Below are 24,176 nucleotides of genomic sequence, written 5' to 3'. Positions count from 1 at the left end.
CTTCCATTCTCGCTTGGCCTACAATAGTGTAATATCGTATCATGTTTGCGCAAACAGTTTCCGGAGGTATTCAAATACATTACATACTTTGACAGGCAGGTAGGAAAGCCTATCTTTGGACCAAATAATTTGATTGGATGAACATTTTATGGTCTTACACCTTGCACAGATGATATAAATACATATAAATACATTTAGATCACTTAGTGATTGCGATCGGGATGTGAAGAGACTTTTAAGTGACAGCATCACAAATAAAATGTTTTTGAACTAAATCACCTACCCTGCCTTTAAGTTACACTTACAAATGTGTGAATTCCATTGCATTGCATATAAAATTCAAACCAAGCTGCATCTGCAAAACAAAATTATTTCATGTATTTATATAATTATGCAAGTAAATATATAACAAATTATTATTATAGATTATGTAATTATATAAATGAAACAATTATACAGTGTATATAGTAAATTACATAAATTGGGTAATTATTCTAAGGGAGTATCTATTTACACTAAGTGCAAATAGCCCGCCTTGTTGGCAGAGGCTATTTACACTAACTCCGCCCACCAACCTGTGATTGGGGGAGTCAACACTACAAAAGACACTCGTTAAACTTCATTTCCAGTGGCGTAGAACAGATGGTAAAGCACGTGCTCTTTGATGTGATTGACCCAAGTTCAAATCTGCCTTTTGCCAAACTTTTTTCTTCCTTTTTAAATCTCATATCCAATTGTAAATTAATAATTTAAAGTAATAATTTCTCAGGACCTGAAGTGGGACAATCACATAGACTCCATTGTCAGAAAGGCCCAGCAGAGGTTGTACTTTCTTCGCCAGCTGAGGAAGTTCAACCTGACACAGGAGCTGCTGAAACAGTTCTACTCTGCCATCATTGAATCCATCCTCTGCACTTCAATAACTGTCTAGTTCAGCTCAGCTACCAAATCTGACCTCAGAAGACTACGGAGGGTAGTCCGGACTGCTGAGCGAATCATTGGTACAACCCTCCCCACTCTCCAATAACTGTACTTACCCAGAGTGAGCAAAAGGGCTGGTAAAATCACTCTGGACCCCTCACATCCAGCACACTCCCTCTTTGAACTGTTACCATCTGGTCGATGCTACAGAGCTCTGAGAACCAGAACGACCAGACACAGAAACAGTTTCTTCAGGCAGTCCATCTCATGAACACTTGACAATAAACAAGGGCATCATTGTCCCAATAAGGTGGCATCCATTTAATAATTTGAATTAAAATTATATTTTACACTCAATACATTATTATCGCGTACTGTTTTATAATGTACTGAGGTACTGAGGAGCAGATAATCGCCACTATTAGTAGTATAAATAGCAGAAAACCTTGCTATTTTAGCATAGTTTAAATGGAATCTATAGCCATTTTCACTTAGTGCAAATAGCCCCTGCCTCATTCTAAATATTTTGTTAGTAATTTAAATATCAAATACAAAAAAAATAAAAAAAATCATTAGTATAAAAGAGTAGAATTATATAGTATAAAAAGTATAAAACATAAATTGTAATTATAGATATGCATATGTATAATTATACAGTTTATATGCTATATTATATAAATTGTATAATTGTTTTAAATATATAATGTAAGTAATTTAAATATCAAATATAAAAATAGTATAAAAAAAGAGTATAAATATTTAAAAATATATAATATTACAATGTACAATTGTAGTTATATCATTTTTATAAATATATAATTATATAATAAAAAAATATTATACTATTTCTATTACATAATGTTATAAATATTCAAAAAAAATAGTATATAGCTTTTAAAAGTTACACACTCATTGAACACACACTTTTAAGCTCCTAAAAGCAGTCAATGATGACATAGTGTTGATTTTTTGCAGATTTTGCTCTTTAAGCTCTCGTATAGTCCGGTCTGATCCGGTCTAAAGTGTTTTAATGAGTGTAGATGAGCTCTCTCATTGTTTCTCGGCATGTTTAGGAGATAATGAAGCACTTGCTGTTGATTTGATGATTCTGTGTCTATTCCCATGTGTGTGGATTACTCACTCCAACTCCTCACAGTAATCAGCATTAAACATCTGAGCGGCTGCTTACCAGTCCTTTCGAGCCGGACTAACATCCCGTCACTGACTCTTTATGTTTTTACGTCTTTCTCACTGTTTCTGCTATTCTGAGATGTTTTTGTTTTTTTTCTGGTGTTTTGTGTCACAGCATGTCGGCTGGTTTGATGAATGTGTTTTATTGAGGCGGTGTAGCCTATCGCCTGCTCATTATCAGCTTCATTTACATATATCACACAACGCTGGTGCAACATAAACAGAGAGAGACTTATGAGTCGTCAAACAGTATTTAATTTCAATGACTGATTATTACCTTGTATCAGAAAATGTTATGTCAAATTATATAATAATTATTTATTATAGGTTATTTTTATGCTCTTGTTGGGCAAAGAAAAGTATGATAGATCCAAATTCTGTTTTCTCCTTTTGTTGTGTGATTCATTGATTAATCTCAATATACTCAAACAGTTTTATGAAGAATGAAAGCATCTTGACATCAACTGTGTAAGTGTCAGGATCATGGACCTGTTTTTGTTGTGTTTTGCTCCCGATGTGTTCTGTGACCCAGTTTTTCCTTCATGTTAATTGTTAATTTGATCCCAAGTGTGTCTCCTTAGTTCCCTCGTTATCCTGTCTTTAAAAGCCCCAGTCCGTTCAGTTAGTGTTTGTCGGTCCTTGAATTGTCTTCCCTGCCTGTGATCTGTGATCTTCTGGATATTAAAGACTCTCGCTTAGTGAATTCCTCGTCTCCTGGTTTCCGTGTTCCGTGCTTCCCGAGATTTGTGACAGTAAGCTTACCAACAGTGCCGCAAACTAAAGGTCATTGCACACTGAGTCTGAAATTTTCATCCGAAATTTTCACACGTTAAAAAATAAATACAACCTCACGTTGTGTCAATCACGTTTACACACTGCCTACGAAACTTTCATCGTTTTTGGAGTATCGCATAAAAAAATGCTGGATGGAAATGCCAAGATGTGCATAAATAAAATGGCGCCGCTGTGTTCGGACGCCGTTCAGGCCGCTCCGCTGAGATTTTGCTTTAACTTACTTTTTTACTTACTTTTACTTTCTCTTTTTACACATTCCACGTCGGCACTGATCACCTACAACATAGAAACACTTTTGGACATTGGAAACCGCTACACTAACCTGTTCCAGGACACTTTATCCAGGAATCCTTCATGGCCTCTGGAGATTCTTCGGAATGCGGAGACGAACAATATCCCCCCGAGGCGCCGGATCAAGAAACACTGCGGGAAACTCGCTGGGATTCGAGATAGACTCCGGAAAAGGGCTCGCTGTCCTCCTCTACCGAGCATTCTGCTCGCAAATGTCCAATCCTTGGAAAATAAGATGGATGATCTTAGAGCCAGGATTAGTTTCCAACGGGACATAAGGGACTGCAACATCCTTTGTTTGTCAGAAACGTGGCTTTCGTCCTTGATCCCGGACACTGCTGTAATGCCAAGTGATAACTTCTCTGTTTTTCGGACGGACAGAACAGCAGAGGTCGGTAAATCCAGGGGTGGAGGAGTGTGTTTCATGATTAACAAGAAATGGTGTGATCCCAGGAATATCTCCATTCTGTCGCGTTCCTGCTCGCCTCATCTGGAACATCTTTCCATTATTTGCTGGCCATTTTATCTGCCCCGGGAGTTCTCATCGATCATAGTTACTGCTGTGTACATTCCACCACAGGCGGTCACCGGCTTGGCTTTGTCTAAGCTCCACGATGTGCTCAGCGGCTACATTAACAAACATCCTGACGCTGCCTTCATCATCGCGGGGGACTTTAACAAAGCTAACCTCAAGCAGGTCATGCCGAACTTTCATCAACACGTATCCTGTCCAACTAGAGGACCAAACACACTGGATCACTGCTACACTCAGTTCAAGAATGCCTACAAAGCCCGCTCACTACCGGCTTTTGGCAAATCGGACCATGACGCCATTTTTCTAACACCGGGATACAAACAAAGGCTCGTTCAGGATCCTCCGGTGCAGAGAGTAGTGACGCGCTGGTCCTCCCACTCAGAGGCTATGCTGCAGGCGGCTCTTGATGACGTCGACTGGGACATGTTCCGGGTGAGTTCATCTGACGTCAGCGAGTTCACGGATGTAGCATTAAGCTTTGTAAACACACTAACCGAGCAAGCTACAGAAACAATAACGATAAGGACATTCTCCAACCAGAAACCATGGGTGGACAGAACAATCCGTGCTGCGGTTAACACACGCACTGCCGCTTACAATGAGGCTCTTCTGACCGGGAATATGAGCGAGTACAAAGCATCGTGCTATGCTCTCCGACGCACAGTAAGAGCCGCTAAACACAGATACAGAATTGAGTCTCATTTCCAGCTCAATGACTCTCGACGGATGTGGCAGGGACTGAGGACCATTTGTGCCTTTGGAAACAAATGCTCCACGGAGGTGAGAGCAGATCTGTTGCTGGCCGACAAGTTAAACACCTTCTTCGGCCGCTTCGATTGCAACGGCGGCGGCGCGTCTCTGCCGACCAGCGCGTCAGGAAGCAGCAGGCAGAGCAGCGATAATCCTGTAATCACTACGTATCCTCTCACAGCTCCACATCTATTATCAAATTCACTGATGATACTGTGGTTCTGGGCCTCATCTCCAACAACGATGAGACCGCATACTTGGATGATGTAGAGAGACTCACATCATGGTGCCAGGACAACTGTCTCTCTCTGAATGTGAGCAAAACTAAAGAGCTGATCATGGACTTTAGGAAGAGACAGCAGCAGCCCTATACTCCTCTTATGATCAGTGGGACCCCTGTGGAGAGGGTGAGCAACTTCAAGTACCTCGGTGTAAACATCTCCGAGAACCTGACTTGGACTACACAGGTTAAGAAAGCCAGGCAAAGACTGTACCATCTGCGACAGCTGAGGAAATTCAGGGTCTCACCAGCAATCCTGAAAACTTTCTATTCTGGAAACAGCTCCAATCAGGACTCCAAAGCACTACAGAGAGTTGTGCGCTTAGCTGAGCGCATCTCAGGGTCTGCTCTCCCCTCTCTGCAGGACATCTACCTCAAATGCTGCAAAAGTAGAGCTGTTAAAATCATCAAGGACTCTAATCACCCTGGTAATCATCTATTCACTTTGCTTCCATCTGGTAAGCGCTTCTGTAGCCTGATGGCAAAAACTGAGAGACTTAGAAGGAGCTTCTTCCCCCAGGCCATCAGGCTCCTAAACTCTAACTCTGTGTCATAACATCACATGACTCCATGTAAATATCACTATATCAATAAGCTTCAGAATTTTTTTTCTACCTCATATTGCTGCTATTTACATACTCTGTACAACTTTTTGCACATTCTTTTTGCACATTCCTCTTATTATTATCTAAGTCAACAACATACTGACCTGCACATTTATATTTATATTTTTTATCTTTTTTATTTTTTTCTACTTTTCTTTTTTTTTATATTTGTATACTTTATAATTGCACTGTTCTTGGAGCGGACCTGACCTACATTTCACTGCTGGTTATACTCTGTATAATTGTGTATGTGACAAATAAAAATCTTGAATTATAAAAACTTATGAAAAAAACTTATGCTCACATTTGAGTAGGATAAACTTTTTATCCGATAAGAAAAAATGCACATAAACTACGATGGGAACACATTTACCGAATAAATTCCTCCATGCGCATCGGAAAAGTCATGTGACTTTGCACTATGAGACAGGATAACTTGACTAGCAGCGAACCAATCTCGTTGCACAGCATCTATATGTTGTTATGGTAGTTCTGAAAAACATGAGCAAAGTCTGTCGTCAAAGTATTTCTGTATAATTGTCTTACACGACTGTGTTCCCAAACAGCTGGCATCCACCTCTGAAAGCTAGGACAGCATCTATTGTGTTTTGCCTGCTCGCTCTGAGGCGCAAGTAATTTATATCATATATGAAAATTATTATATTCAGTGGCTTCTCCTATATACTTAGTGATATTTAGTGCCACAATTTACCAGGAATTGACGATTTTGTTCTCTTTGACTCGTTTGATGGAAACGGTGCTTTATTTGCATGTTTTATGTGATATTCCAGTTTTTCGCATAAGTTTAATTTGAATCTTTGGATGGAAACATAGCTGTTGTCTTATAATATGCATTTATTTTTGCCTTATTTGCTCAATGACTCCCAAACGATTTACTCAACGATTCATTTTTCTAAACCCCTCCTTTGCGTGATGCTAATCTGCGGTGATTGGTCCGATTGGTCTCATTTTCATTTCATCATGCCTGTAATGCCTGATAAAGCAGCATTTGTTTGTTTGGGCAACAGTTATTTTTATTGCTCCAAAAGCTGCACCTAGTGGCACAGAATGAATTTGCATTTTCATTCAGACCAACGCAAAAAGACCAACAAGTGGGTGGGCAATAAGCTAATGTTTCATGTTGACGTCATGAAACGGCTTGGGATTCATTTAAAAACGACTCGTTTCAATGATTCAGAGTTGACTCTTTCTTCTGAGAGACAATAACTTTATACACAGTGCACTTTCAGATTTAAAACTTTTCGGGATGTTTTCATTCACTTAGAGCTGTGTTACACACTGAGTGAAAGGTCATTTTCAAAAATCCATAATAGGGGCACTTTAAAAAAAGTTACATTTGCTAGCCAATTAAATGGGTATAAATGAGAAAATACAGTTTAAAAAATACTTTGGATGGCCAATAAAATGAATAAAACTAGGTAAATAATATGTGACTATTAAATGGGTAAAATAATAAGCTTGGATGATAAAACAGGAGAGGCATAATAGAGACCAGATCATAGAGACCTGCGGGTGCAAGACAATAAAAAACAACTAGCAACCAGCAAGAATACCCTAGCACATGCAAACAGCACTGTCTTTCATAAGCCTCGTTGTGTGATAGAGACACATGCATCTCATCTACTGCCTGTGCGTCCTCATAAATGTTCCCTGTGTGTGTGTAGTGACGGGTTTCCCGTATCCTGCGGCAGGAGCGACGGTGGCGTACAGAGGCGCTCATCTGCGGGGCAGAGGCCGGGCCGTTTACAACACCTTCCGTACAGCTCCTCCTCCTCCACCCATCCCAGCATATGGCACGTGAGTCTTTCTCAGCAAATACTGATCTGTGCTACAGCAATTACTGTACGTCAACTGATACATAATTAATGCAATTAAAAATCAGTCGATTGACTGCTGTATTTGGACGTGACATTTTTCAGGCTACAAACTCATTGATTCGTCACAGGCATGTGACTTTATTCCTGATGCAGCAGTTTTGATGCTCATGTCTGTGATAATCAAACGCTCTCGTTGTCTCTTCTCTGGCTCACAGGGTGGTGTATCAGGACGGATTCTACGGCGCGGAGATCTACGTGAGTAACTTTGTTTCTTGAGGGACGAGAGCGGAGTGTAATTTCAATCCAGGTGCTCTGGCGTCGATTAAGCAATGCCTCGCTTTTGCCAAGAAACCTGACAACCCAATTCTAGATTCCCTTCAGTCACCACAAACTCAGAGTTTGGCAAAGGAGCAAAGCCATGTCCTCCATCTTTAGCACACACACACAAAATCATGCTTTCAAAGCACTCCTGCATTTGGCAGATGCGTTTATCTAAAGTGACTTGCGTTGCATTCAAGGTGTAAGTTTATATCAGTGAGTGCATTCACTGGGAATCAAACCCATGGCCTTAGTTCAGTGCTACAGGCCTGGCATTTTGTTTAACAGTTAACAGGAATAGAAATAGAAAACTTGACATGTTTAAACAGCAGTATGTTGGTAAAATACTGAGGCGAGAGTTCACAGAGAACAAATTGGACTCCAGTTTAGTGTTGTTTATTTGCATGTGTCGCTTGTGCTGTTAGTGTTTGTGAAAAAAAAGAGGTTAGGAGGTGAGCTGAGAGCAGAGAATTAAAAATAAAGAAGCTCTTTATAGCCAATGAAATGGGTGAAAATAAGACAAAAAAGTGGGAAAAAACTCCATTTGGTTGCCAGTAAAATTGGTAAAAAATAAGAAAAAGGTGAAAAATGCATTTCCTGGCCAGAAAAGGGGGAAAAATAAGATTTTTTAGTAAAATAGATTTTGTGACCAATAAAATGGGTATAAATAAATAAGAAACAACTGTGAAAAAGTTACATTTGGTGGGCAATAAAATGGGTAAAAATAAGGGAAAAAATACCTTTGGTGGCCAATAAAACTGTTAAAAATAAGAGCGAAAAACATACATTTGGTGGGCAATGAAATGAGTTAAAATAAGAAGCGAATGATAAATTACATTAGCCAATAAAATTGGTAAGACTAAGAAAAAACTATGAAAAATTTACATTTGGTGTCAATAAAGTAGTTAAAAATTTTGGTTTATTTGGTTTATTAATTTTGGTTTATTCACACTGCTGTGATTTTCCGGAATCTGTGCGTGCGTTCACACACAACCTGTAAAGACACATGACATTAGTATGTGATGTGTAATGCGACACGTATCATTCTACTAAACTGGTGAGTGATCTTCGCTTCAGCGCAGATAGCGAGGAGCTCCCTGATTGCTGCCTCATTACAGTTTGCACAGATTTTCTTCGGGAACATTGATCTGCCTTCAAAACACCCGGTACAAAAGTTGCATGATAACGCGTGTTATCACCCTTTATGGCATTAGTTCTGGCTTTTGTTCACACAGAGCTCGTTCCGGGACTGAACCCGGCAATGTTACTAGGTACCCAACCCAGGATCGATCCTAGAATTAATCCCGGGACGTGTTTTCCGGGACCAACGTACAGTGTGAAAGGGGTTTTTGTGGCCAATAAATGGGTAAAAAAAAATCAAGCTTCAGCTGGACAATAAAGATGAAAAAGATGAGCTTTCATTGAAGGGGTGTGTGTGTGTGTGCATGTTTATGTGGTTTATGAGGACACAAATTTGTATAATGACATGGGTATGACAGAGGTATTACAATATGAAGGTGGTTTATGAGGACACTGCCTATGTCCCCGTAATTCAAAAGGCTTAAAAAACATACTAAATGGTGTTTTTTTGAAAATCTAAAAATGCACAAAGTTTCCTGTGAGGGCTAAGTTTAGGTGCAGGGTTGGTGTAGGGCAATAGCACACACAGTTTGTTCAGTATAAAAACCATTACGCCTATGGAGAGTCCCCATAAACCACAAAAACCAACATGTGTGTGTGTGTGTGTGTGTAGTGTTTTGTTGATTATTGACTGTGGACCCTCAGTAATGAGTGTTTTGTGGTTGGTCTGCAGTGAGTCACTGATAAAGTGAAGTGGCTTCAGATAAATGGATTCATCTTCCCTCCGGCACTGTTCTCTCTCTCTCTCACACACACACACACACACACACACACACATCTGTAATACGTCTCACATCTGTGTCACCCTGACCCGCAGGAGAACAAACACATTCACACATCTCTCTTGCTCTCTCATTCTCTACTCTGTTCATCTCCTTACCTTTTTAAAAATTGTTTTCAGTTAGAAATGCTGCATATTTTTAATCTGTGCTTCGTTTTATTTTGTGAATTGATTTTATTCAAATGAGAGTCTGTGTGGAATATACTGATATTTTTGGATGCTAGTGTCTTTATTTTTCACTTTTCTTTTTCATTTTCATTTATTTTTCTTTTCATTGTCCCTCCTTATTCTCTCTGCATTGCTTCCTTTCCTTTCTTTTCTTTTTTCACTTCTGTTTTTTAAATGTTCTTCTAATCCTTTATATTTCTTTTCTGATTTCTCCCTTTTCTTTTTTCACTTCTCATCTTCGCTCCTCTTTTCTGTAAGTTTTTCTTCTTTGCTTTTCTCTTTTTTTCTTTTCACTTGTCTGTTTTGTCTCGCTTCAAGTTTCACTTCTATAACTTTCATCTTTTGTTTTCTGTCTATTGTCATTTGTCTTTCCATCTTTTCTCCTCTCTTCTTCTCTTCTCTTCTGATCCTCTCTCCCCGTGGCTCTTCTCGTTCTTCCCTCATATTCTCTCTCTCTCTCTTCTCTCATTGTCTGTTCTCTCATCTTCAGCGGTGTGGTCTGTTATATTTAGCGTCGGGGCTCTCAGTGTCCTGATAAAGGCATGTTCTGTGTATTGGGCCGGAGGTGCTGACAGTCTGATTTATTACCCCGTGTGTTCGCAGGCAGGGGCTCCAATCAGTGCGGTCCCGCAGGAAGTTCGCCACGCCTGCTCCTCCTCACTTCCTGTCCCCAGGGGAGGGGTCACATGACCTCGCAATCCCCCGCTCAACCTCTAACCTGATTTCATTTCACTTTCACTCCCAAACTTCTTCCGATTCAAATTGTTTTCCGAGTGATGGGAAACCCAGCTCTTCCCGTAGCAATGGAGAGTCTCCGTGTGCTCGTTTCAGTAACGCACAAGCCGTTCTGTGCTGACTGTCTCAAATTCTCCACTCAATAAACTTTCCGTGCCCGATTTAAATGCGGCACACATTACCAATGTAAGCCTTCCACACTCAGCATCTCAAATATAGATCAGCAGCGTTATCGCGTGTTGCAGCGCCCCCCAGTGGCGCATCGCAGTCGCTCATGGGCATTCTGTGTTTGTCGGGCCGAGAATGTAAAACAGTGGCTGTTCTCGTTCTGATGCTCTGATTAATGTGTGTTATTAGCCATCTGCCTACAGACAAATGAGCTCGACTCCACCTCAGAGTCTCTGCTGATTATGATACAAGCGGCAAATCAACAGAATCTGCTCCGTTTTCAGGAGAAACCAACAAGAACCTAGACAGATGTGTTTCAAAACCTATAAAGATGGTATCTGAAGGCATCATATGCACACTTCTGAGGATGCTATACAGATATAGGCTGCAGAATTAACCCCGTACAGTCTGACATGTGAGATAATAGAAAAGTTTATTAAACCTTTAGACAAAGCAACAGGTTTAACAGCAACATTTTGATCATGTTAGTTATTTAGAGGCCTTAGAAATTGATGCATCAAATGATGCAGTATTTCATGGTAGGTATGTTGTAAATCTGTTGGGGTGGGATAGATAAATTTTAGTTCTGTTGTCGTTTTGTTGATTTTTTTTGTTGTTTTTTTGTGTTTTTAGGGTGGATATGCGGCGTACAGATATGCTCAGCCTGCAACGGCTACAGCGTACAGTGACAGGTACAAGTTCATTCACACATGCAGTGTTGCATAACATGATATTAACAAAAAAGTTTTTCAGATCTCTTTACAATTTCAGTTTGTTTTTTCTATTTAGCTTCAGTTTGTATTTATTTCCATTTTTGTTTGTTTTAGTATATAACCATTTATTACAAAAAAGTATTGCTATTTAATGGCATAAACTGTTCAATTTAATAATAATTGTTTTTAATTTATTACATGGATCTATTTTGTTTTATTTTTTAATGTCACTGCTCATTCTCCATAGCATGGTACATGTTTTACTATTTCAATGTTTTTATTTTTTCTATTTAAACTGACCTGAAAACAGTATTGTGTTAATATAGTTATTACTATTTTGAGAATTTATTAGTGTCTATTAATATAATTAGCTTTTTTCAGATTTTCTGTGTTTTTTGTCATTTCTATTGTTCTGATGCTTTTTAAATATTTCTTAGCTTTAGTTTACATTTATTTCAGTTCTAGTCATTTTAGTGCTTAAACTTTTTTCTCTACAACATGAACTTTCCAATTTTCATTTAAGCTTCCCATCTAATTTATTTCGCATGAGAAGAAAATAAAATACAGCCAGAGTTTGTATAGGGAGTCTGAGTGAGGCAGCAATTTACTAATGAGGAAGATAAATAAACTTAATTTTTATTTCAAAACTTGATGTTTAGCTATTTTTACTGGAAAACAAAACAATAATACTGATTACACATATTAATGAAATGATGTTTTGCGCTGTGCCGAAGTCAGTGTTGTGCTTTCAAAGCAGGTTTCTTCCCAATCCAGGACTGAGTCAGCACACTTAACGTCCAGTTTCACACACACACACAAACACACAGAGATAATAAAGCATATATATCTCTTACAGTAAAGCTGGCCTTTTCTCTCTCGCTCGCCGTTCGTTTGCAGTGTTTTCTTATCTGCTCTCTGCAGACCTTAATTTGCAAGCTGTATGTGGAGAAGAAGCAGAAAAGAGTGGAATATGTGCAATATATAAATGAAAGGAAATGACACGTGTTGTCCTTCCTGTGGAGGATTAGTTCCAAACCAGTGACACGAAGCCCGAGGGCGTTCTTTTGCACTCATGCTTAATTTTTCTTCAGTCTTCTTCTCTTTTATTGTCATTTACCTGAAATTGTTTCTTAGAAACAAACAAACAAACAAAATTTGACTCCCAACGAACCCGTTCACATCTGAGGTCTGTTTGTTTTGATGTAGTTTCTTTCTGTAGAAAGTCCCCAAAATTCCAGCCTTACTCACTGAAAAAAACAAAAGTCCAAAAATGCATATATACATACAATTCACTGCAGTTTCCAGCTGAAATAGTGGCAGTAAAGAACCAACAACCTTTATTCTTATATACACAAATTTTAATTACAGAGGCAGATTATTGATAATTAATAGAATTATTTTCATGCACAATACAATGTTTTGACCTCAATATACTTTTAAAATAGCACCTGGTTTAAAAAACTATGACATTTTGATATTTGCATCACAAGCTGCATATGTATGCCTTTTCTGACATGGCAAGTTTGCTCGGTAGCGCACCCGGTACATTGCATTTGTGATGCGGGTCATGATAATTTGGTATTTCTATTTACTGAAAATTGTGGTGAAGTTTCTAAGTTGGTGAGAATAGTTTTGGTGCGTATAGTGTATTTAAATTTCGATATTTGAGTCACATTACAGAAGTAAAATAAGTTGTAAATGCTGTTTCATGTTATGAGTGAGTGTTTATACGTGTTAAAGCATTGCTTGATTGATGTTTCTGCAGTTATGGGAGAGTCTATGCAACTACTGACCCATATCACCACACCATCGGCCCGGCAGCCACCTACAGCGTGGGGACCATGGTAAGATAAACCACTGTTATAAACCCAGAAGAGTCAGAAACAGCACACAGATAAAGTAATGTGCACTTTGTCAGAATTGTATTAAGAACTGTTTCCCACCTATTTTGTCCACCGCATATGTGCCAGGTATGTTTCTGTGAGTCGTTTTTCCATGACGCGCTCCCTGATGAGAGGAAGTCAGTCGATTAATGTCTGTTTTTAGCTAGCGTTTGCAGCTAACATCAAAGATGAAGGCACTAATGGGCCGTCAGAGTGAGGAGAGCTCATCTCTTCTCCGCTGCGTCGTTTGGTCTCTATTTCCCTTAAATTAACGAGCATGTAACGCATGCAGCAGTGTGCCGTGGGACAGACTCGACTAAATGATGGAGATGACAGAGGATGGTTTATTTCCAACCATCTCTCTCTATCAGAAAGAAAAAAAAAAACTCTTGTTTGGCACTTTGGCATGCATGCAATTTCTAAATGACAAGGACGTCAGCAAAACACATTAAAACGGAATAAAAAAGAAAAAAATAAACAGTAGAAAACAATTCCCCGGTGCAGCTGCTAGCTAAAAGCTTTCATTAAGACGCTTTGTTTGAGAAAACAAAGTGTCATTTATTTAATTAAGACTGTGCCTGTACGCTTTTCTTTAATTCCTGCTTCCATGCAAATTTCCTTCCTTGTTTCTTCATCAACAGTGAGAAAAATGACCCCATCACTGAGCCGAGAAGCCCCGTCAGTGGCTCCGTTCCAAAACATAGTGAGCCGCCTGTCTATTGCTTACAAAGGGACTGTTCTTGCATTGACAACAACTAGACAGAGCACACTTTTTCAAATTTGAACTTGATACGTTTTAAAAAGTTTTAATAATCCTTTTTTAATTAGACTGACTTTTTTTCTTTAATTTATTGATTTTGTCAAATTTAATTATATTACAATTGTAACATTATTTTCTTACACAATTTTGGATGGATGTTTTGTTGCAATGCATTCTAGGATTGCACACGATTGATGAATTGCAAAAACCCAATTTTCTTCCTTTAGTATTTTGTCTTGTTTTGTCACAATTTAATCAAGATATCTAAAATAGAAGGGTAATATAAAAATAAAATAATGTTGTATGAGAAATACATTTAAATAATGTAAATCTTAAAGAACTGGCAACTAACTAAAATAAAACAAACAAAAAAAGCTAATTACAATTATTTAAAAACTATTAGCATTACAACAAAAACTTAAAATATAAAAATAAATTCTAATTCAATAAACACTGTATTAAGTATTGCAAAAATAATGCTAAAACACCACTGATCATATGATTTAAGACTGTTTAGATAATCATACTAGAAAATAAGAAAAAAATACTGAGGAGGAAAATAAGTGCAGTGTACATCTGAAGCTGCATTACAGTTTGGCCAAAAAAGGTATCTTAGAAGGCTTTGAGTTCCTTTTGAAGTGTCTCTATGTCTTACAATGCTGTCTAGTTAGGGAGCTCACTAGATTTTGGAACAGACTCAACTTGTCCATTTATTTATGTGTGTGTGTGTTTGAGTACTGATGCAGAAGAACCTGAGAACTCTGATTTACAGAGCAATCAAATCATCCCTCATCTGTCAGAGAAAGAGCACTTTGGTTTTCGGCTCTTTCATCATAACTGATTAACACGGCGGCGCGAGATGGGAAAACTTTTCGTTTTAAAATTCCTTTAATAATTAGTTCCTCTGAGGTTGCATTAAATTCTCTTTGCTGGTTTCCCCAGCATCATGAAATTGCAGAAGGCTTCCACCCAGACCAGTGAACGGGTTCCCCCTTAAATTAGAGAGAATTACACTTTGAAAGTGTTGGCTTTCTGGAGTAAATTACGTGTATGGACCAGTATCATGGGGCGTGTTCGAAGACCATCACTCGCTCCCACGCCTGCAAGCTTTCTGCACACTAAACTTTAAAGAGAATAATTGTACATGCCTTTGAACACCATTGGAATTCATTTGATGCATCATAGTTTGAGGTCTATAATGCTTTCAAAGTCGACGATGCCATTTCTGCGCAATGCGTGCAGACGGAACGCTAGTGAAATTGCTAGTTAGTGATTTTGTAATGAGATACCCAAAAACGAACGCAGATCCCTTCATGGGCAGCATGACCCCTTGATCTCATCATTATAAAACTCAAGTTTTGAGAAGTTTTCTAAATCAGTTCTCAGAGTTCATCAGCATTAGTGAACACACACACACACACACACTGTAATTGAAAGGAATTGAAACATTTTCTCACCCTCAGGCCATGTAAGATGTTAGATGAGTTTGTTACTTCAAGAAAACTAATTTGTAGAAATGTAGTATTACATCACTTGCTCATCAATGGATCCTCTGCAGTGAATGGGTGCCGTCAGAATGAAAGTCCAAACAGCTGATAAAAATATCACAATAATCCACACCACTCCAGTCCATCACGTAATGTGTTGTGAAGAAAAAAAGCTGCATGTTTGTAACAAATAAGTCTATCATTAAGATGCTTTAACTTCAAACTGGCTAAAATAGTCCTCTATCCATAAAATAGCTTTCCCAGTGAAAAGGTCGTCTTGTCTGAATCAGGAGAGAAATATGTACATGTCAAGCTCTATTTACAAACCAAAACAGGCCAAAACATCTCTAAACAAATATGTGGGTGGATTTCGATGTGAGAGACAACAGGAGATAGAATTTTGTGGATTAGTGTGATGTTTTTTAATCAGCTGTTTGGAGTCTCATTCTGGTGGCACCCATTCACTACAGAGGATCCATTTGCGAGTGATGTAATGATATATTTCTCCAAATATGTTCTACTGAAAAAAAAAAAATAATCTTTTCTACAAACAAACTCACTTTCTTTTTTGAGTGAACTATTCCTTTATATCAATGCCAGAATTCTAAAGGAAGGAAATTTACGAAACAGGAATTACATCGTTGCCGTGACCACCAGCTTGACTCTGATTGGTGCTCTGTCATCTTTGATGTTGCAGGCGAGCCTGTACAGAGGAGGCTACAGCCGCTTCACGCCCTACTAGAGAGACTAAACCACTGATTATGCAAACTAACACACAAAACCACTAGACTCGTTCTGCTACACGGATTGTGATTTAAAACTAAAATGCTTCCAGGTCACCCAATGACCTCATCCCGACAACATTCTCTCAAGTGGACATTGTGGAAATCAGTGGGAAAATCAGAAGAGCAGCTCATAAATGTGGAATTGATGTCAGATTTTTTTATTTTAGACATTAACGTCTTTCAAAAAGCGTTTTAAAATGGGAAGAACATGAACTATCATGTGGTCCTTCAGATTATTGTTTTTCATTATTGATCATTTTGTTATCTATATATGCGTCTAGTGTGAATTCAGACATGAGACAAAATTATCTCAGGACTCTCTTCAACCTTTCTCTGAATCCAAAACCACCCCAGCAGACATTCAGATATATATATATACAGTATATATATATATACACACACATATACTTCACCAGATTTTGCCAGCATACTCTAGTCTCTGTGGTCTGAAACTGTGTGTTTGCTGTATGAATAAGCTGTTCTTGTTTAGTTGCTGGGGTTTTATTTGAGGGGTTTCTATGCATGTTGTTTCAGAGATGAGAGGACACATCATGTGTTCGGCCCTCTCACGTTTGCACTAACAGATTTACCTCTGTACTCAGTGGACAGGTTTAACTCATGCTAACTAATGCAGAATAGATGTGTGAGAGCTTGTACATTAACATATAAAGGATTAAACCATCATTCTTATATGGAAATATCGCAAAGTAATTTTAGAAGTCAACAGAGACTTTGAGAGCAATATGATTTTCAAAAGAAGGACAAATAATTAGATTCATGAAATTATAAGGAAACTTATTAAGATGTGGTGGGATTTAAAGAGATGTGCAAAGAAATTTTAAAATACATATTTTCTTAAGTCTAACTATTTATTATTAAGGAGACATGGGGAGATTGAGTGAGATATACAGAGAAATTTTAAAATAATAATAATGATAAGGTGACATGGGGAGATTTAAGGAGATTCTGAATAAACTGAAAAAATAAATAAATTATTACGTTTAAGAAAATATGTAAGGAGACATGGAGAGTTTAAGTGGACATACAGAGATGTAGGGAACACTAGAAACAGTTACACAATGTTTTTCACTACTGTTCAGTTTTGAGATTTGGGGCTATTTTGTTTCCAGACTAGTGGAAAGAAACCATCCAAAATACATATTTAACTATACATATTTTATTACATGATTTTATTTGCACCTGTAGATTTCAATTACATTATATATCTTTAAATCTCTTTTCTCGAAATGTGTTTTTTCTCTTTCTCTCTCTCTCTCTCTCTCTCTTCAGTTGTACCTACATACACCAAACTTAGCAGTTTTATTCCTCTCTATATTCTGAAGGTTTTCATAGAGGGGTTTGTTCATACATCATTCGCTTGATTCGCACTATAACTATTTATGTCTGTAGATTTCAATTACAATACATATATTTAAAGGTTGTTTTCTCAAAATGAGTTTGTTTCTCCACTTCAGTAGTACTGAAATATATCAAATTTTACAGTTTCATTCCTATCTATATTCTGAAGATTTTTACTGAGGGATTTGTTCATATATCATTCCCAATGATTTATATACCATTTTATTTCTAAAAACATGCTAAAGGTGTATTTTTTTTCCTGTCCGTTGACAATATTTCTTCATCAATAGCACTTACATATACCAAACTTAACCGTTTTATTCCTATATATATTCTGAAAGTTTTTACTGAGGGGTTTGTTCATACATCATTCGATTTCTTTTATTATTGTACTTCACCTATATGCGTCTGTAGATTTCATTTATAATACATAAAGGCCATTTTCAAAATGAGTTTTTTTCTCCACTTTAGCAGCACTCAAGAACACCAAATTTTACAGTTTTATTCATATCTGTATTCTGAAGATTTTTATAGAGGGGTTTGTTCATATATCATTTGTACTGATATATATTACATTTAATCCTAAAACATGATGAAAATGTCTCTTCTTTTTTTTTTGCCAGTTGGTGGTATTTTCTGATTTATAGTGATAAAAAGAGATATCAAATTCCTTCTGTAAAAACCTTTAACTTTAATGTTAACAAAATCAAACAAAGAAAACTAATCTGACTTTATTCAGTGTTCAAATGTATTCTTTGCAATTTTTGCAAATTCATGCATATTTAATTCGAAAATACCTCATTTGCATATTTAAACGAAAACTTTCTGAAAGCTTATAAGACAACGCAGTTTTCTTAATGTACTTTATGTATGGGTGATATATTAGCTCAAATTTGTACTTTGTTCACCTGTAGTGTCTTACCTTAATAAAACATACTGAGACACAGTGAGGCATAAAGAATCATAGGGAAGTATAATGAAACCTAAAGAGACAGGAAAGGAGAGAAGCTGTCTGCTGAGAGTTTCTTGTCCTCATCAGATGTCATGAGAAGGTCCTGCACTTTCTTTTTCCCCTCCATACCTTCAATCTGAATGCATTAATGATTAAATGTGAATCAGTTCAGTCTTTTCCTCACTGACTCAAATGCAAAACATGTATAGAGACCTTAAGTAGTGTGACATTTGTTAATAATTAAGATGTATTCTCAACTCTCAAGATCACATCCCTGAGCTCATGTTATGATGTTTTGGACTGAATTCAGCTCCCATGCGCTGTAAAATGTCATTTGATTCATATAATTAGGGCTATATCCTTAAGGTGTATGTTGAAACTTAACTTTGAGTGATGTGACTCATACAAAAGGGCCTTTATGCTTAAAATAAGTGTAGTAAAAGTTAACAATGTTTACACCCAAACATATCAGCAGAATCTTTAAGCACGTCTACCGTGCGACTCCACCGGGCAGGGACACCGACAAGGGATAGAAGTATCGCTTTTTATTTTAGTTTTTTCATTTATATGTTTATTATTGAAATGTTGTTATATGCATGTGTCAATTTTATTTCATTTCTTTATTTTCTTAAATATGTGGGTATATAGTATTTATAGAGTTGTAACTTTTAGTTTTAGTTACTTTTTCTTATTTGTAAGTCGCTTTGGACAAAAGCGTCTGCTAAATGACAAAAGTAAAGTAAGTAAGTAAGTACATGTGGTTCCTCTTCTCCTTTTCTTCCCAGATCTGCTGTAGATTTTTGCATCTCTTAAAGTCACTGTCACATTCATGACTTTGTTTTAATGACCTTCAGGGACTTTTTTTGAGCGCGTCTTTTTTCGTTGTGTTTAAAATTGCATATTCTCTGAAGGGAAAATGCATAAAAGTGTAAGAGAATAGTTTACACTCCCGTATAAAACATGTTTTTGCACTGAACTGCAGTATATGTAAGTCTCCAGCAGACAGCTGCTCTGTGTTTTCCTCTCTGTATCTCTTGCACTTTTATTCTGCTTTAACCTGTTAAGGCTGCTGCTGCTGATGTTCAACCAGAGAGAGCCTCTGTGAATGTGAAAGATGTGATTTGTTGTTTTATTTCCACTCTTTTGACTCAACGTTAATGTACAAAGAACTAGCATATGGAAAACTATACATATGACATGTATTTGCTTATTGTTTTAATATATTATTACGTATATGAGGGGTCACATAATTATTCTGAGGCTCATAAAGTCGACATATAAGCACACGAATTGATATGATTATTACTCACGTCTATGAAGTCTTCAGGTCTCGACTCATTCAGACCAGCATGTTTACCTGCTGTTTAAGAAAAAATAAAAATAAAATTAAAGACACTTAGAGTTAGAAAAAAATAAAAAGACAAAAAGCAAAAAAGTTTGTAAATACGTGTATATATACTATCAGATGATTCTCTATAAGCGTTTCAATACACTTGTATAATGGATTTTATGTCTGAAATGTTTTATTCTTTAAACTCTATGTAATTTATTTTTCATTTGTTTTTGTCTGAGAGTTTTGTCAAAAGTACTTTTGTTTGATATTTTCAACACTGTATATGACGTGGTCTTTTTGCATATGAAAATATTTGATGTTTGTATGTACAAGTTCATTCTAATTCATGAATATGTCTACATAAAATAAAGCTCTTACATGAGCTGAGGTCTCTTCCCTTATATGTATATAAAATACAGCAGCTCCAAAACGTATTTAGACACATTGCAATGATGTTTAAGAAATTTTGTGCTTGCAAAACGTGCCTCTGCTGTCATTCTTGAAAATAAATTACAGTTGCTTTAATATTTTGTTATATGATTTAAGGAATAGTTGATTCTGTCATTCTTGTATTTTTCGAACGGAAGATTTTTTTAAAGAATTTTTTCATTCTGTGTCCCGTTTTCTAGTTAAAATATTTAAACGTCCTTAAAACGAGTTAAATGTACATGAAAAGCAGTGTTTCTTGTTCATAAACCTCACTCAATTTTATTCAAAACACTTACATTATTTTAGTTTATTTTTAACCTTTTTGTATTTTTCAATGTATCTATTTTTCTATTTCATTATTTCATCCATTTATTTATTTGTTTGTTTATTTATTTATTTTGCAATGTATGATATCTTTATGTGATGAACAGACAAATAAACTTCTCAGTGAAAACATTGAAATGTCAATTATGCTCACACTATTTGTTACAGTGAGTAACTTTAATGTGGATCTGTTCCTCACATAACGCATCATACAATTTGTAAGATTTATAATATAGTGTACAAGTCATATGGGTTGACATGAAAGATTTGGGGGCTGCTGTAGATTTCATCCTGAAACTGAAATGATATCATCTGAAGCCAACAAGCATCATTGAATAAATTCTTATTTGTTTTTGCTTTTTCAGTAAATACAGCAGAAGGAAAAGCAATGAGAGAGAGCGAGATATGTACTGAGCACTTCAGGAAAGCAAGAACTATCATAAGAAAAGGAAATCTAGAGTAACCAGAGGAGAATGAAGAAAAGTGCCAGCGGAGAACATTAAGGACAAGAATGCAAACAGATGGAAGAGAAAGAAAGAAAACGCATTCAGAAACATTTTATTTTTCTATATGTTCATGGATGGAGCAGAGACGTGTGTGCATCTCAGAGACGGACAGCAAACTGACGCTGATATGACAGGGATCCTCACGCTACGGCCCCATCCACAACATCATCCACCAATCAGAGGCGATATGTAACGGAGGAGGAGCCAAAACAAGCCGAAGGCTGCATGACTAATGTGTTTCCTGTGGGTGGAGTCATCGTGCGTGCTGTGATTGGTTTCTTTGCAACACTTCCCAGAAAGGATATCACTCTCGCCACACTTCCTGCATCATGTGCCTCAGCTCACATCCTCATTGGTCATCCATTCACCCGCTTCCTGTGGAGAGACGTTGCCAGACCGCTTACAGTTCATCCTTTGTGGGCGGAGCCGCTCATTCACTTCCTGTGACTGATGTCATAACTCAGCTGATTGGCCACGCTGCTGACCAACTTCCTGGTTAGAACGCTTGAACTAAAGATGTCAACTACTGATCAGTGTTGTCCAGCTGTAGAGTACGAGGTGAGGGTGTTGGTTCAGAAGGGGTGGAGCAAAATTTCTAATTAAGATTTATAATTTATATAAGAATGATTTTATGGACAGTTTACATTGATATTTATTCTGTTGCTCGTTTCATTAAGACTGAGGGCTGTTCACACAGAACATGGCTTTGCGTCTAAAAACACGAGACAGTGCTTTTAAAAAAATCGCAGCGCAGAATGCTTCCTCCGCCAAGTCGCCATTGAATAAAACTGTTGCCATGCCAACTTGCTTCTCTAACCAAAAGCTTGCAACTGATTTGTCCACTGTTCTGGAACTGACATTGATGAGCGGTGCTGCGTATAAAAGTTGAAACTTGACAGGGCGTCTCAAAAAATGCAGCGCTCATTCAAGATGCTGCAAATGATGCAAGCACAGCGGCCATGTCTGTCTAGTGCATGTTTACATTGAAAAACAACAGAAAAGTAGCGCATTGCTGGGAAAAATACTGTGTGAACAGCCCCTAAGACTATTTACCATGTGAACTACCATTCAGAAGATATGAACAATTCAGGAATAATTAAGATTTGTTGATGTTTATTAAATTAGTCTCGTCTGCTTACCAAATCTGCATTTATCTGATCAAAACTACAGATAATATTGAAAATTGAAAACAATAATACTGTGAAAAGTTATTGATTTTTTTTTTTTTTTTAATAAGTAAATTAATACCTTTACTCACCAAGGATGCATTAAATTGAACAAAAGTGACAGTAAAAATATTTATAATGTTACAAAAGATTTCAATTTCAAACAAATGCTGTTCTTTTCAACTTTTGTTCATCAAAGTATCCTGAGAAGTAAAATGTATCTCAGTTTCCACAAAAATAAGAAGCGGCACAATTGTTTTCCACATGGATAATAATCAGTAAGGTTTCTTGAGCAGCAGATGATTTCTGAAGGATCGTGTGACACTGAAGACTGGAGTAAAGTTGCTGAAAATTCAGCTTTGCATCACAGGAATAAACTACATTATATTGAAATAGAAAAGAGTTATTCAAGTGGAATGATATTTAAAGTTTTTACTGTTTTTACTGTATTCTTAATCAAAGAAATGCAGCCTTTGTGAGCAGAAGAGACTTCTCTCAAAAGCATCTTAGATTCCAAACTATTCATAATGAACTTAATTTAGCCTTTAATTCAAATTCATTTTAAGGCATTTTTGCAGTTATTTGAATGCCCCTCAACGAATTAAGGGTTGTAGACTTGTGCACACATGTCCGTTTTTACCATTACTGCACCATATTTATGAAACACAGGCAGAATGATCATCTATGTGAATTATTCATAATATTTCTGCAACAATTTATGCAAAAAAAATGGCTTGACATTTACAAATAAATAGAAACTAACGCTTCACCCGAACAAATACTCCCACTGTTCAGATCATGTGCCGAGAGAAAAACTGATCAGTGACTTCTGGTCTATGAAACTCACTTGACTGAAGCGTGAGATTACGATGTTTACTTTTAATCCAGGGGACAAACTTTCAGCCAAAATGAACCGAACCGCGGATGCATAGTATTTAACTTAGGAAAAAAAAAAAAATAGAGATCGATGAAAAAGTAAAGTATTCATTGAATTATCATAGTGCTATATGACAAATATATCCACATGTTTATCTACACCTACATTAAATGCTTAATTTAACTGATGTTTTACACAAACAGTGACTGTTAACCTGTTCTTTGGTAAATTATGTCAGCTGTATGAAGTATTTCTGGGGTTTGATACGCCTCCAGGAGGGAGGGATGGGAAGTAACGAACAGAACATTTGATTTGGGGAAACAGCTTGAATTTTTAAAGCACATTTTCCCTATCCACATGTTTTCAAGAATGTATTGATATATGTTCGGAGTGTAACAGTAGTTGTATTTGTACATACGTAACATATTTATTATGGGGCTGATGGGGTTGAGAGCAGGGGATGTGTGTGTGTGAGATGTGTATTTTATTCATTTTTTTAATCCAATCTTAATCAAATCATGCTTTATTATTCAGCTTCTACTCTAATGCATTAATATTCTTTCAGTCTACTATTGTTTTAGTATTAAGCTTTGTATTTTTGCAGCTCTAAACGCCCTACAGAAACACTTGGCGTGTTTAGAGTTTAATTGAGACGTGATTTAGTGTTTTATTCAGCAGTTTTATTTGCCAAATCTTTAGAGAAATTTCTTAATAAGTGCATCTACATTTCTGCAAAACTTGAATTAGCAACAAGAACATTAGTAAAGGCGCTTTATATGTAAAGTGAAATGACATTAATGGAAATATCTAAGTGTGATTATACATAAAAGAACACTTTAAGGTTTACATTTACTGATTATTAAACAGTTTACATCAGGGTTTCCAAATCGTTTTTGTCAGTCAAACCCCTTGATGTCTTTTTATAAGTTAATATTTCAATAATTGAACTAATGTTCTCTAATGTTGGTTAATGGTCACGTGACATTCAGGTAAAAAAAATAAAATATTTCCTTTAGTAAGTGGTTCATTTGATTGTTTTTATTTTCTAAATGTATATTTGTTCTAATTTGACTTTAATTTGAATTA

At 36.8% G+C, this 24,176-nt stretch overlaps 1 protein-coding gene across 1 annotated transcript in view; it reads left to right on the top strand.

The window, feature by feature from the left end:
• The window catches only part of LOC306868623 (RNA binding protein fox-1 homolog 3-like), a gene marked incomplete at its 3' end in the record, with an annotated part of 234,628 nt that overhangs the window by 192,739 nt on the left and 17,713 nt on the right, over window positions 1-24,176 (top strand). The window contains exons 10-13 of the mRNA XM_079414881.1: window positions 7,054-7,186; window positions 7,422-7,461; window positions 11,150-11,208; window positions 12,995-13,073. Coding sequence (XP_079271007.1) covers window positions 7,054-7,186; window positions 7,422-7,461; window positions 11,150-11,208; window positions 12,995-13,073 — 311 coding nt within the window. The remainder of the gene's footprint in view (window positions 1-7,053; window positions 7,187-7,421; window positions 7,462-11,149; window positions 11,209-12,994; window positions 13,074-24,176) is intronic.

This window comes from Barbus barbus, assembly GCF_936440315.1.
Source record: "Barbus barbus genome assembly, chromosome: 4".
Classification (NCBI taxonomy): Eukaryota; Metazoa; Chordata; class Actinopteri; order Cypriniformes; family Cyprinidae; genus Barbus; species Barbus barbus.
Note: the sequence above shows the minus strand (reverse complement) of the source record. Positions and strands in the feature narration are given on the sequence as shown.